At 42.0% G+C, this 13821-nt stretch overlaps 1 protein-coding gene across 14 annotated transcripts in view; it reads right to left on the bottom strand.

Moving 5' to 3' along the window:
* Positions 1 to 13821, bottom strand: part of MAGI1 (membrane associated guanylate kinase, WW and PDZ domain containing 1) — a 1064730-nt gene that overhangs the window by 105954 nt on the left and 944955 nt on the right. For all 14 annotated transcript variants that reach the window (XM_085624690.1, XM_085624691.1, XM_085624696.1 and 11 more), the window contains one exon: positions 7086 to 7302. In XM_085624690.1, the coding sequence (XP_085480816.1) occupies positions 7086 to 7302 (217 nt within the window). The remainder of the gene's footprint in view (positions 1 to 7085; positions 7303 to 13821) is intronic.

The following is a 13821-nucleotide window of genomic DNA, read 5'->3' as shown; positions in this document are numbered from 1 at the left end:
CTCTGCTAGACTGGTTTTTATATATAGCCTACGCGTTTCGACCTTTGTATATGGACCTACAAAGTCGTGGAAAGGTCTTCTTCAGGGCTTGCTTTACTGTAGTGTGGACATCTATTCTTGCTGGTCTCCTGCAAAAATAACGGTGGACCTTGTTTAAAATGTGCAATCATAGATGTTATGGTAGATCTGGTGAATCAAGATCAGAGTTACGTACCTATACTCTTGTTTTGCCTATGTGGCTCAAACCGATAGTGTTCTCTTGACCTGTAATATCATAGGTATATCTGTATTAGTGCTTCGTTTAGCAAAAGGCTAGTATAGTTTATGCTCTGTTGCTTTGTTGCTAATAGGCACCTACCAGGCTGTGTTCCAATTCGGTGGGAGATACCTGTTCGTTTCTTTGCTGGTATCTCTTATGTTGTTTTTAGTGGATTCCAAAGCCGTTTGAAGTTTTCTAAAAAAAGGGGAGGGGGGGGGGTTGTCATAATTCAGATGTTGTTCTGACAATAATCAGTTCCTTTATTTACATGCTCCACCACCCGTGTTCAAAGAAAGGGGGGATTTTTTGGTTTGTATTGTATCTGTGCAGCGTATTCACTCTCTCCTGATTCTGTCCTAGATAATGCACCTAGCGTTAGTATTACGCGGTGTGGGCTGGGGGATCAGTTCCCCTTTTCACCATTTAAGACACCGCCGTGAGGTTAATTTAGACATTAGCTTCCGTTATCCGAAAAAAACTTACGATTTTTCAAAGGGAGAAGGCTTGAAGTTCCGTTTCTTGCTCTTCGTAATCCTCGCGTTCTCGCTACTGTGGAGCTGTCAGCGCTTCCTGGGTTGATTCTTCAACGTGATTTTACCTGGTGCGTGACGTCGCTGCGTCATTGCGTTGTTTGTTACTTAGGAGGTGATTGGACTCACGTCACTCTACAGCGGGGGTTTGGCGTCAGTGTCACCATGGCGAAGTGTTTTTTTGATTTGACGAAACAATAAAGCGTTGTTTGTGCTGGCTTCGTTGTTTAGCCGATTATACTGTTAGATCGAAGGGCATTTTCACTTATACGCTATATCGACCTTTCTTATGTCAATTACTTCTTTCAGTTTATTGAGCTGGCAACGACGTTGTTATTGTGACTTAACTTAGGGAGAACAATAAAGTTTTCTGATTTTCGGAGAGCACTGGATTGTTGCTGGTATTGATCTCTGGCCACAGCATCATCAGGTTTTCGTCTCCCATTTGGTTCTTGAGGCGTCTGGGCTAATATATTACTGGCTTATGATCTTGTAATGTTCAGTTTGCCTCTTAACGGATTTTTCAACTCATGCCCTCTTATTTTGAGTGCTCTGTATTGAGTAGGTGTTTGATCAGAGTGTTGGGTGGAGGAGAAACGTAAATTTAAGATGATTATTTTATATTATATTTCCGATTTCTGTCATCTCGTTAAGGCCATTGTCCATTGTACTCAGTAACATTATCATTCTGGCTTCTGTCCTAGACAGGCGTGATTCCATGTTACTTCCTTTTATGTGGCGTAATACTGTCCATTTTATTTCATCTGGTCCATGGTTTTTTTCGATACAGTGTGACACCATGGGTGCGTTGGGTGTCCTGCATCTAATTCGTGACCTGTGTTGAGAGATCCTGTTTTTTACGGCTTGTGATGTTTTTCCGACGTATGCTAAAGAGCACGGACACACCACGCAGTATACTACATTGTGGGTGTTACAGTTTGTGAAGTTTTCATGATTTACATATTTCATCCCATATATGAATTTGGTACCCTCAATGGTGCTTTCACATGAGGTACAGTTCCCGCATTTTCTGTGGCCTTTTATTGGTGGCATGGACCACAGAGTTCGTAGAGTGGTTTCAGGTTTTGGCAAGGTTGTGTTAGCACGTACTAGTTTTTCTTTGATGCTTGTGTTTTTTTTCAAAGCAAAGATTGGTATTTGTTTAAATGAGTGCAGGTCTTTCACTGTGGTCCAGTTGTTTCGGATGATTTTTTGTATTTCGTTGGTGCGTCCTGAGAAAGTGGTAACACAAACCAATGGTGTGTCGTCCTTCTTATCTTTTGGGGTGAGGAGAGACTCACGTGGAGTGTACCAGGCTCTTTTCATCGCCTTTTTCAGGAGTTTTTTAGGATAGCTACGGGTTTTTAGTTTTTCTAGGAGTTCTGTCGCATTTTTGAAATAATCTTCCTTTTTTGAACAGTTGCGTCTTATCCTTAAGAATTGACTGAATGGTAAATTTTCACGTAGATTACGTTGATGGAAGCTTGAAAATTCTAGAAAAGTATTCCTATCAGTTTTCTTCGTGAATAATGTGGTATACAGACGGCCTTCTTCGTGTTTCACCAGTATGTCTAGAAAATTCATCTCTGTTTTATTTGCATTCATGGTGAATTGGATGTTTTGGTTTCTGTCGTTTAGCCATGTCAAGAAAGAATGCAATTGATCTGCATTGCCTCTCCAGAGCATGAACACATCGTCTATATAACGACGCCACATTTTGGTGTGTCCATCATGGGGATTGTTGTTATATATCCACTTTTCTTCAAATAATGCCATGAACATTATGGCCATTTCCGGCGCAAATGGACAACCCATAGCAGTGCCCATGGTTTGAAGGTATTGAATATCATTGAATTTGAAAAAATTGTGTTTTAGACAAATTTCTGCAAGTTTTAATATTGCCAGAGTAGGTACAATGTGTGGTCTTGGTCTTTTTTCTAGAAAAACTTCTAGGGCTTCCAAACAGTCTTGTTGTGGAATATTGGAGTAGAGACTCACAATGTCCAATGTAACTAAAAGCTCATTTTCTTCATCAAACGGTTGATCTTCCAGCATATTGATGGCTTGCATGGTATCTTTGATGTAGCTTGGGGTCTCCCATATGAGGGGTTTGAGAAACGTATCCACGTATTTTGCTGGACGCTCTAAGATGGAATTGACACCCGAGATTATTGGTCTTCCTGGTGGTTTTTGTGGGTCCTTGTGTATTTTGGGGAGGACATACATGATCGGGGTCCTGGGGTTTTCATTAATCAGGAATTGTGATTCCTTTTTGGAAAGCCAACCTTCTTCAATTCCATTATTTACAATGGACATGATTTTGGTCTTTATTATTTGGTTCCAGTCTTCGTTTGTTTTCCGGTAATACTTTTCATCGGATAGTTGGCGTAATACTTCCTGTTCGTAGCTGTCTCTGGTCCAAATCTTCAAACGGCTTTGGAATCCACTAAAAACAACATAAGAGATACCAGCAAAGAAACGAACAGGTATCTCCCACCGAATTGGAACACAGCCTGGTAGGTGCCTATTAGCAACAAAGCAACAGAGCATAAACTATACTAGCCTTTTGCTAAACGAAGCACTAATACAGATATACCTATGATATTACAGGTCAAGAGAACACTATCGGTTTGAGCCACATAGGCAAAACAAGAGTATAGGTACGTAACTCTGATCTTGATTCACCAGATCTACCATAACATCTATGATTGCACATTTTAAACAAGGTCCACCGTTATTTTTGCAGGAGACCAGCAAGAATAGATGTCCACACTACAGTAAAGCAAGCCCTGAAGAAGACCTTTCCACGACTTTGTAGGTCCATATACAAAGGTCGAAACGCGTAGGCTATATATAAAAACCAGTCTAGCAGAGATCCTGAAAAAACAGGGATAGCGGAAATAACTTCCTTTTTTTCCCTCCCCTAAATAACAGGAACCTAATAAATATAAGGTTACCCCATGCCTGAACATTGAAAACATTGTTTCTGACTCTGCATAGGACCAGCAAAATCCAACTATTTTGAGGAACAATTAGTTTAAGGTCCCAAAGGTGAAAAATATTGGACTTTTTCATATAGATTTGAAAAAACTAATGGTGGAGAACCTAGTTACATAACGTCATATTATTTGTTTTTTGTATATGTTTGTGTAAAAAATGTAAATATTATGTACAGGATATATGTGTGAATATTGTAAAAAACAAAGGAGCCTATTGTTGTAGAGTTTACCCTGTATATAGAAAATTGTGAAAAAAGCAAAATGATATTGGTTTTCTCAGTCAATAAAAAGGACTGATGATCAAATAGTACTGTGATTTATGGGTTCAGAGGTAAACATATGTTTATAACAACTACAAATTAAGCATCATAACTGCCCCCTAATCAGAAATTAAACTCCAGACGCTTGTTTTATATCACACCAAGAATGGAGGGCCACACTGTTGTAGACCTCGACAAACTATCTACCCTATACATATCATTAGGGGCATGAACACTTTCACTGACTAGCAAGGCCTCTTCTCCCTTTTTAGTTCAAGAAGAGGTTTATTTAGAAATATTAATATGGTCATACAAAAAAACAAAAAACTTATAAGCAATTATTTGTTAATGCACAAATGGAAGAAGGTACAATAAAAAGTAGTAATGATGTACTATACTCATGAAAATAATAAAAGGAATTATAGAAGAGGATAGGAGTATAGTCACAGGGTTCACATGAAATGTAGATACCAATACTTGTGAATAATACATGATCTTAAAAGACATTATAGGAAATGACAAATTAAGCATAACTGTAAAATGAGCATTAGAAAGTCAAGGAGGCTTGGAGACTTCTTGTTGTGAGAGATCGGGTAAAGAAGTTCTCTTCCCAGTGTCGTCTAGATATTGTGTGAAAGGGCCCCAGAGGTGTAGTCGTTTTGTAGCAAGAGATGGGATGGACAAATGCAGTATCAAGGCGATGGTTGTAACATACCGCATACCACTAAGCTAAATAAGACAATTTAGAGGAATCTTTCCAGTTCTTTGATATCTGCTGAAAAGCTACGGCTATTAATAAGTCAATAAATAGCAATTGGCCTCCCTCCCAAAGGTCTCTTCTCCCTTAACAGACCAACTATAGGCTCCCGAACAGAATATATAAGGCTTCACCTGGGAGCACCTCAAACGCTGACATGAAGTGGTAAAGTTCGGAAATCGTACACCGCGCTTGCAGGTGGAATGTGGATCCACAGGAATCTATGAGGTGCAACAATCCTTCACACACAAAAACCCTATCTGAGCATTATCATTGCCATGTGTAACCAAAAATCATTGAGCGGTTAATTCCACTTTGTACCCGGTCTGACAACCTTGAACAACTTCCAACCAAAGCTTCGTCTCAGGGAAACCGCTTTCTGAATGCCTCGCTTAGCTTTCATTGCTTTACAATTTGTTGACCAAGGCAGTGCATAGCTTCAACACCTCCCCCCCCCCCCCCTCCCCCAAGTAAGACAATCCTTAGTTTTTACATCTTTAAATGACAGCATCCTGTACCCTTTCTTCCCTTTCTTGTACCCGTCTCCCCTTTCTCCCTCCTAAGACTCCTCATCTACAGTCAAATCATTTGGACTGCCCTTAAAGCCCAGGTTGGGGCGTGTTGGGCAGGGAAGAACATCTAGCGGTTTTCCTTCGTAATTGTCTCTGCTCTGATATAGTCACACATGGGGTCTGGAAGTATTAAAAAATTAAGAAATGGCCTACTTCCCTATCAAAAATTGACTTATGTCACAAAACCAGCGTTTCTTTCAGCAAAGCAAGTATTCTGCCCTGCGGAGGGATATTGATTTTACACAGGGCCACCTGGAATTATGCGATTCTGCGACTGTGGAATCGTCTGCATAGGTAAAGCTTTGCCACACTTGCCACATAATCCATCATCTACATACTTTAACCCAAAAAAAGTTGTTTCTCGCAAAAACGGATCAGAAGTTATTAAAATATGACCACGTGTGCTGTAGCGAAGCAGCAGAACTTTTGTCACGCGAAGGCAGTTGACGTCAGTTGCTGATTGCGGAATTTGGGTTCTAAACAGATACTATTGAGGTGAAACCTTTGTCCATGCAGTGAAAAAAATTTATAAAATTGACAAAATCGTGAAATTCTGCTTCAAAACGGCCCGCATTCTGTCGCATAATTCGCATTTTCTTGTTAGATAATTTTTTTTTACCATGCTGCGTCATTTGGTCGAAGCCTGTTCTATAATTCCAGTAGCCCTAATAAGAAATTAAAGAGAAATCGATTGTTTTATTGCACAATTACTGAAAATCATTGCAATTATTATAAAAAAGATAATACAAACTTCTTTTTATTTTTTTGTAATAATTGCAATGATTTTAAGTAATTGTGCAAATAAAAATCTATTAAATTTACAGAATATAGAATTTTAATAGCTGCAAAAGCATATTTACATCTCAAAATCTTAGTAATTGGTCCTAAGTGTATTTTATAAACAACCCGAAACACTGAAGCATCCCTTTCTCCTGCATTATTCAGGGACGGTTACATAATTTAAGACCAACCGTACTGCTTGCTGCAAATGAATAGAAAAAAAAACATGTTTTGCTCCCTCTACGTACGGATTTACTTTGAGAAGTCAGCAGGAGTTCCTCCGTTTATACTATGCTTATTCACTCGAACACTAGCATTGTCTTGGTTTGTTTTCGCAGTTCTGGCAAAACATGCGCCCGCTGCCCCCTGCCCTCGCCCTCCCAGGGACCCGTGTGCGGCGTTCCCACCGCTGCCAGCCTGTGTGGTGGCTGCCCGGCCCCTTTAACGAGAGACTGCAAACAGAGGCACAAAGGCGCGAGCGAGCGCGCGCCGCAAGAGGGAGGTGGAAGAGGGCTCATTTGCAGGCTTTGCACATCAGAATCTCTTTTGCAGCGAACAATGCAGCCTGTTCCCGGTCTAAACTGGCTAAGCAATTGGCATCTGGTGCTGAAATCGCACAACGGCGTAGAGCTTACAAAAATGACCGATCTCGGCTCCCATAGGCAGACACCCTCACAGTAATGGAAGTATCCCCGCGTTACCTGTAAGCATGCAGTGTGATATGGAAAACTAACACAGACGACCAAAGATTACATTATTCTCAAGAGGAAACACATTCGGTACCCAGCCTGCACCATTTGCGGACTCCTGCTTTTTCTGCCTTCGACCATCATTTCTTTTTTTATCATCGACCCCCCTTCATTCACATGTGAGTCTTCAACATAAAAATGCAGCAAAAAGCGTGGTAGAAACAAAGCACAATACTCACGTCGACTTTCAAACATGCTCCTGGAATGAGCCCAGATTTGGAACGGGTCGGGCTTTTTCGGACCAGAGCTGTCCCCTTGGTCCAGTGCAGGCGCCTCGCTGGCCGGGTAGTCGGGGAGCACCGCAGTGCTGCGGAGAGGGGAGGCCGTGTGCGCGCTGCGGTGGCTGGATACACTGTGCTGGGAACTGTTCTGACTATCTTTCCTTTCGAGGGGTTGCTGTACGGACAGGGAAGAGGAAATGATGCATGTTTATGTACTGGTCTGCCAGGGAGCGACTTCCCACATTATATATTTCAGCACTTAGGCGCACGCAAACAAGACCTTGCATTCTATATCCGGGCTTACTACTGCAGGCCTACTCTATAGCACTGCATATGATGACACTCCAAACCAAGACTTCATGATTTCATCAACCTTGAACAGAGCAAAGGACTGGTCAACCTGCCAGAATGTACATACACTTCTATGCAGCTGGTGACACACGCATCTCTGCAGCAGGTGCATTAGCCAACCAAACTATTTTACATGCTAAATTTTCACATAAACTTGCACTTTCAGGTCATGGCACATAAGGGTGGAGGGATGGGATGGCGAAGATTCGGGATGGGCAGTTTCCACGATGAACATGGTCAGAACAGAATTAATAGGCGGGTCTCTGCCTAGAGTGGCACAGTGGGCAAAAACGATGGGTTGGAATGCTACTAAGAGCGGCTGCCACTATATGAAAACATTCACCCATCACCTTTTGGGTGTTTGATTGGCAGTAGTATGCCAGGAACCTTCAAACTAGTGCAGATTTCCAAGCCTACCACTGCCTATGTTTCCAAAAAATAGTACATTTGCACCCATTGAAGGAGTAACACTATAGGGTGCAGATGTACTATTTTTGGGGGGTAAACTGGTGAATATACATACATATATATATATATATATATATATATATATATATATATATATACACACACACACACACACACACACACACAATCTCAATTACAAAAAAATTAACATTTTAAAACCTCAAATTAAAATGAGAAAAACTGACAGCAATAGGGCCTCCAGACGAAACTACCAAGCCAAGAATGCAATTTGGGGGGAGCGGAGGTCACCTGAAACTACGCCCCTGCATACACTACATGCTACCTCTAAATGTATGTGGTATTTACTCAGCATGCACCTGGCCAAAAGGTCAGCAAAGTGCTGTGCAGGGTCACAGGCAGAGAGCAGTCAATATGCGATTGAGGAGTAGATTTCTAACCATGAAAGTAGACTGTCACTGTCTCAAGATACCGTCTTCCTTAAAGGTGTCTCTTCAGCCAGTTCCTAAACTGGAGCATAGTAAGAGCGTTCCTGTGGGATCCCAGGATGTTTAAAGTACGGAGTGCAGAGAGGGGACAGACCTGTTGCCTAGGGTTTTTATTTTGAGCATTTCTTGGTCTTCAGTCCGGTGGTTTCCTTGCTGCAACTGTGCAGACAGCCACTGGGGATGGGGGCCTTGCCAGCCAGATATGTAGGTCTGGATGACATTTTAAGTGCTGAAGCCGGTTTTAAAGATGGTGTGAGCCTGCATGGGGAAGGCAGTGGAGTTCCTTCACGATGGAGGTAATGTGGGGTTATTTCTTCAGACCCTTGACGCGGTGTGCTGTGGCATGATGATGCCCTGAAGAGGAGCCAATTTGGGGTTAGAGCCAGTGGGGGCAGGGCATGTAATCATCCAGATGTTTGAATATGAAGGCTTGAACATAAGCTCGCAGTCATTTTCTGGGAGGGATACTTTCATTTTATTCAGTAGAGAGGGTCAAAACCATGCCATCTTGCTTTTCTTGGTGATGTGTTCTTTGAGGGTGAAGTCTGTGTAGGGCGAATCCACGAGGTTGGTAACTGGGTTCAAATCCATTCAAATTCAGGCTGTAGAGCCAGGTTTGGACTAAACGTAGCTTGTTGTTCTTGGTGAATGTCAGAAATTCTGCTTAGGTGGGTTTAAGCGACTGGAGATCGAGATGAAATGCAAGCCAGGTTTGCGGTGCTGGATGACTCCAGCAGAGGACCCTTCCCAGTATATTTGTGGGTTATCAGCATTAGAGGTTGAATGTGATTGGGGACAAGATGGATTCACAGGGACCTCAACAGGTAAGACGAGTCTTCTGTGGCATGGAGGTGCCTATGTGAATTAACTGGCGTCAGCTGGATAGGTAGAAGGAGAATCAGTGAAGGATGTTTCCAGTGAATCCCATTTAAGCTTTGCACATCAGTGTGTGGATGAAAAGTGCGGTTATTGACTGTGTGGGAGGTCCTCCTTATTTGTGGCCAGGTGGGCGTCATCTATGATTTGTAAGGTAGCAGTTTCCATGCTGCAGTGTTATCAGAAGACAGACTGATAAAGTTGTGTAGAAGGTAGTTGGGTGTTGATATCACACTGAAGTTGTGCATAGATTGCTTTTTTAATGATCTTGCCAGAGTAGGCGAGTGATGGGCCACTGGTTGTCAAGGTCATCAATACGTGGTGAAGGTCTGAAGGGAGTTGGGGGTTCTGGCCTCTGTTGAGAGGTTCACCAAATATGTCTTCAGTGAGGGGATAAGTCCATCAATGCCCTGATGCACTGAAACATGTCAGTTACAGAATGAAGTACATCATCATGAAGTTTGGGTTTACTGCTAAGGGAGTGGGGACAGCGTAAACAATTTAACAAGAGTTCAGCTTTTAAGAGCTGCTAGATGTACTGCATGCTGAGGGACTTCTGCGACAGCTGCTCCATCTCATCTGTGAGCGCATTCCTCTTCCCTTGGCAAAGATTTTGGGCACTAATTCATACTTCTGGTTTTCCTTCATGAAGCAATTAAATCTCAGTGGCTCCTCAACGGCAGTTTCACCGTTTCCAATTCTCTGGTTATCGATAAAAAGAATGGTGGCGGAGGCAAAATTGGAAAGCGGCAGAGGACTGTACACCGTGGGACAAGAGCAGGTTTGATGCAGATGGAATGGCTGTGAAGCTCCAGAATGCAATATTAACAATACTTTAATCAACTGATGCACCGGCCACCCACAGTGAACGACGAGATTGTATTAGTGCACTGAAAACATCACTTTAACCAGTCACAGCGAGAACTTGTTCAAGGAAAGTCTAATACAACAATGTTTGAGTGAATGAATAAATCTTGTAAACAACAGCACAGAGGTGCATCCTGGCATGGATGTGGCGATTCCCAGGTATCACAGATGGCGGGAATAGCCCAGCTATAAGAAGTGTTTCGATTATCAAGATGTTGACTGGGCCACAAGGGCAATGGGAAGAAGATTCCAAAGCTAAGACATCAGATGTAGGGAAGCTCAAGGCCGCTTCTAGAAAGGCAGTCCTCATCCAGTTAATTGCCATACAACATATTCCTAGGTACTGAACAAAATACATTTATGGACAGGCAGCCAATGCAGCCTGGGCAGATACCCAGAGACATGATCTGTGAGAGACAATCTGAAAAATGTGAAGGCAGTCGAAAAATATTTTCAGGTCCAAAATGGAATCGTTTGCCATAGCTGAGACTAGCAGAATTAGCCACCTGGATCACAGGTTTTCGGCAGCGGATGGATCCAAAAATAATGTTCTCAGCAGAGGTTTAACATGTTCCAGCGCCAGATGTTTGGGAAGACTTAGCTCCCTGATTAAATACACACTACAACGCCATGCTTACACAACATATTATACCTCGCCCTGTACTGGTTTTGTCTCGTCTGGTTAGACCCCCATGGCCATGGGTAGTTTTACATTGTTATCCGTTATTTTAAATGACTGTTTTGACATGGGCTATATTATACATCTCCTTTTGCTCATTTTGCTTTTAGCTTGTGTACTCCATGGTTGATTTGCAGCCAGCTTAATTCGAGGTTCAGACATCTCCAAATTAGGACTATGCATGCGCTGTACATTATTCAAGATATATCAATCTGTCATTCTAAAGTCATACAAACGCCAAGGTGCAAGTACACTTCCATAAAAACATCCTTGCATAGCTTTGCAGAACTACAGCCATGGCAACGGTTGCCAATCAAGGGTCCGGATGCACCAAAGGATTTTACTCATTCAGTCTCTATGGGAAAATGTGTTGATCTATAAAGGCCAAAGTTTGCAACTATGCAGCGGGTGCATCTTTAATGGATTAGTGGCTTGCTGTGCAGGTATTCAAGAGTCTATGTACTACGCAGCCAGGTCACATCTAATAAACACTAAACCATTTAAGAGGAATGGGTAAGCTTCCACATCAGTACCGGTGAGTGCATCCTCACAACTACACAGAAATCCAGCTTGATTACAGCTGAAAAATAGTGTTTTATTACAGAGCCTTTAAGTAAACTGTTGCCATGTTTGTAACACCTTTTACAGTCTTAGCTGGTGCAGGTTTATTCCAGCAGATCTATGATCCAGAGAAAGTGCAACATCTTATCTCCACAATTGCTTCAGGCTCTTCAAGGCGCGAGACTCTTAGGATGCAATGGTTCATTACCACAACTTGTTTAGAGTTCATTCACTTAGCTAACCAATCAGCACTTATTTCTATTCGCAACCCTGCCTGTGCTCTGCCTTGATGAGGCTCTGTGGATTTCAGATGCACATTTAAAGTTCAAAGCAGCTGAGGAACTTTAAATCCTAGAAACAGACCTGGTTCAAGACGAAATGTAGATGCCAATGAAAAAGTACCTGAATGGACTCAGACTTGAGAGAGATAACTACACACTGAAATGCCTGATTAACTTGGACTAAACCTTTCTGAAATCTTATGCCCAAAGCTTCACTTTCATGCCCGACTCTGGTTAGGAGCCGTGGATCCATACAGGAGATGACAAACCATGGACAGCCAAAAACCATCTCACCTACTTCTTGTCCACTTCCAAGAATGTCAGTGACAACAAATATCAATGCATCCAAAAGCAAATGAAATGCATGCCGGCACATTGCAGTCTTCAGGTATTGAGAGTGAGGGGATCCATCCGAAGAGGGCAGCCTCCTCCCGTGTGTTCCGCGCATTGTATTCCCTGCAAAATCTGCCGTAATGAACTCCAGTGGCCTTCACACTCATGGCCAACTTCCATCTCAGAGAGGCCGGCCCGATACCACTTGTGCACCCTGTGCTGCAAGGACGATCTGGTTTGGGCTCCACCACACTCAGGAAATGCACTGCAGGTTGTGTACACGTGTTGTCAGAAAGAATGGTCATATTAACCCTTTCTTCACAGTCTGTAATGGCTATGTCTGGTTACAAGATAGTCATTTTTGGATGTCTGCCTTGCGTTTAAGACCATCGTTATGTTAACCCAAGAGGTCCACTACTTAGGGACAAAATGTATCAAACAAGAATAGTGTTTTTCTTGGGAGATTCTCAACACAAAATGTAACAATTCATAATCATTCACCAACTACCCATACTCGAATGCTCTACCGGCTAACCTGTATCCCCTGCTGATCTCTGCTTTTGCTGCTTGATTCCCATCTATAATTTGTTGTCCTGCCTAATATTTACCAGTTTGGTTTAGTTTTTTTCCCCATTTCTGCAAGGCTCACTTAGTAGATGTTTGTTATTTTATTAAATTAAATACATCTTTACACAGGACATTACAAGGGTTCCAAATACCAAAAACATTACAAAAAAAATGTCACTCATTTCAAGGTATTTTCTCGCTTCCCGAGTACTCATTCCTATAAACATCAAACATACCCCCCCCCCTCCCCTTTTCTTATACTACTGACTGTTTTAGTCTAGCTCCGCTTTGGAGGACTGAATGGAGTTTGCGTTTCATTCCAAAAAGGCATGCCAAGCAAAGTAGAAAATGTTCGTATTAGTAAGTGCAGTGATGTGGAGGGCTTGCAAACGGAATCACGTTGAGGCACTTCTGGAATAAATAAATGGGTGTATAAAAAATTCAGTGAGGCAAATTTGCTTTTTCTCTGAAGGCTAGTCAGGTCCTCACCCGAAGAGTGGATGTTCATTTGTAAGCACAATGAAGAACGGTGTCCCTGGATTGCGAAGCAAGTGGACCCCTGTTAAAGTCTGCAGCATGTTGGGAGAGCCACAAGTCTGTGTTGGTTGGAAGAGTACAAGAAGCATCCATGAATAGAAGGATGTATTTTATCGCAAACCTATTTTATGGTTCTTGGACAGACGTTAATTTACCAAGAGGCCAGGTGAAAACCAGAGGTAGCGAAGTAGTCCTTTTATAACAGCACAGGAAGTGATTTTAGGTTACATTTGAGATGGATGACATCACAGGAAATTACGTGAAATTTGAGAATACAGTTAGAGGAAGTGACGTGTACTTGGAAAAAGTACCTAGTGAGGCATATTTCCTGCAGATTATCAAATAAAAATATAAATAACACTGGGGCTTTAGTAGGGATTTTTGAGAGAACAGACTTGATATTGGTTACTCACCCACCCTGCATTTGCCTCCGATTAATAGGCTCTTGTGTCTCGGGTTAAATGATGCTTAGAAATATAAGTAAACAATAGTTTGAAAAATACTGCCCTTAAAACCGATATTAAGTTGGCCCATGCAGCAATTTATTGAATACTTGGTACATATGTTCCAATGAGCAGGGTGTTTCTTTAGAAAGGAAAGTGCCTTTTTAGTATGCACATATGAAACCACAGACATACCCTTACTGGTCTGAAGCAATAAAACTAGGATTTATACTTTCAGGTAAAATATAGTAGTAGATTGTTCATGCGTAGAAGGTTCATGTGCCC

This window comes from Triturus cristatus, chromosome 9 (assembly GCF_964204655.1).
Source record: "Triturus cristatus chromosome 9, aTriCri1.1, whole genome shotgun sequence".
Lineage (NCBI taxonomy): Eukaryota > Metazoa > Chordata > Amphibia > Caudata > Salamandridae > Triturus > Triturus cristatus.
The sequence above is the reverse complement of the archived record's forward strand: the minus strand, read 5'-3'. Positions and strand labels throughout refer to the sequence as shown.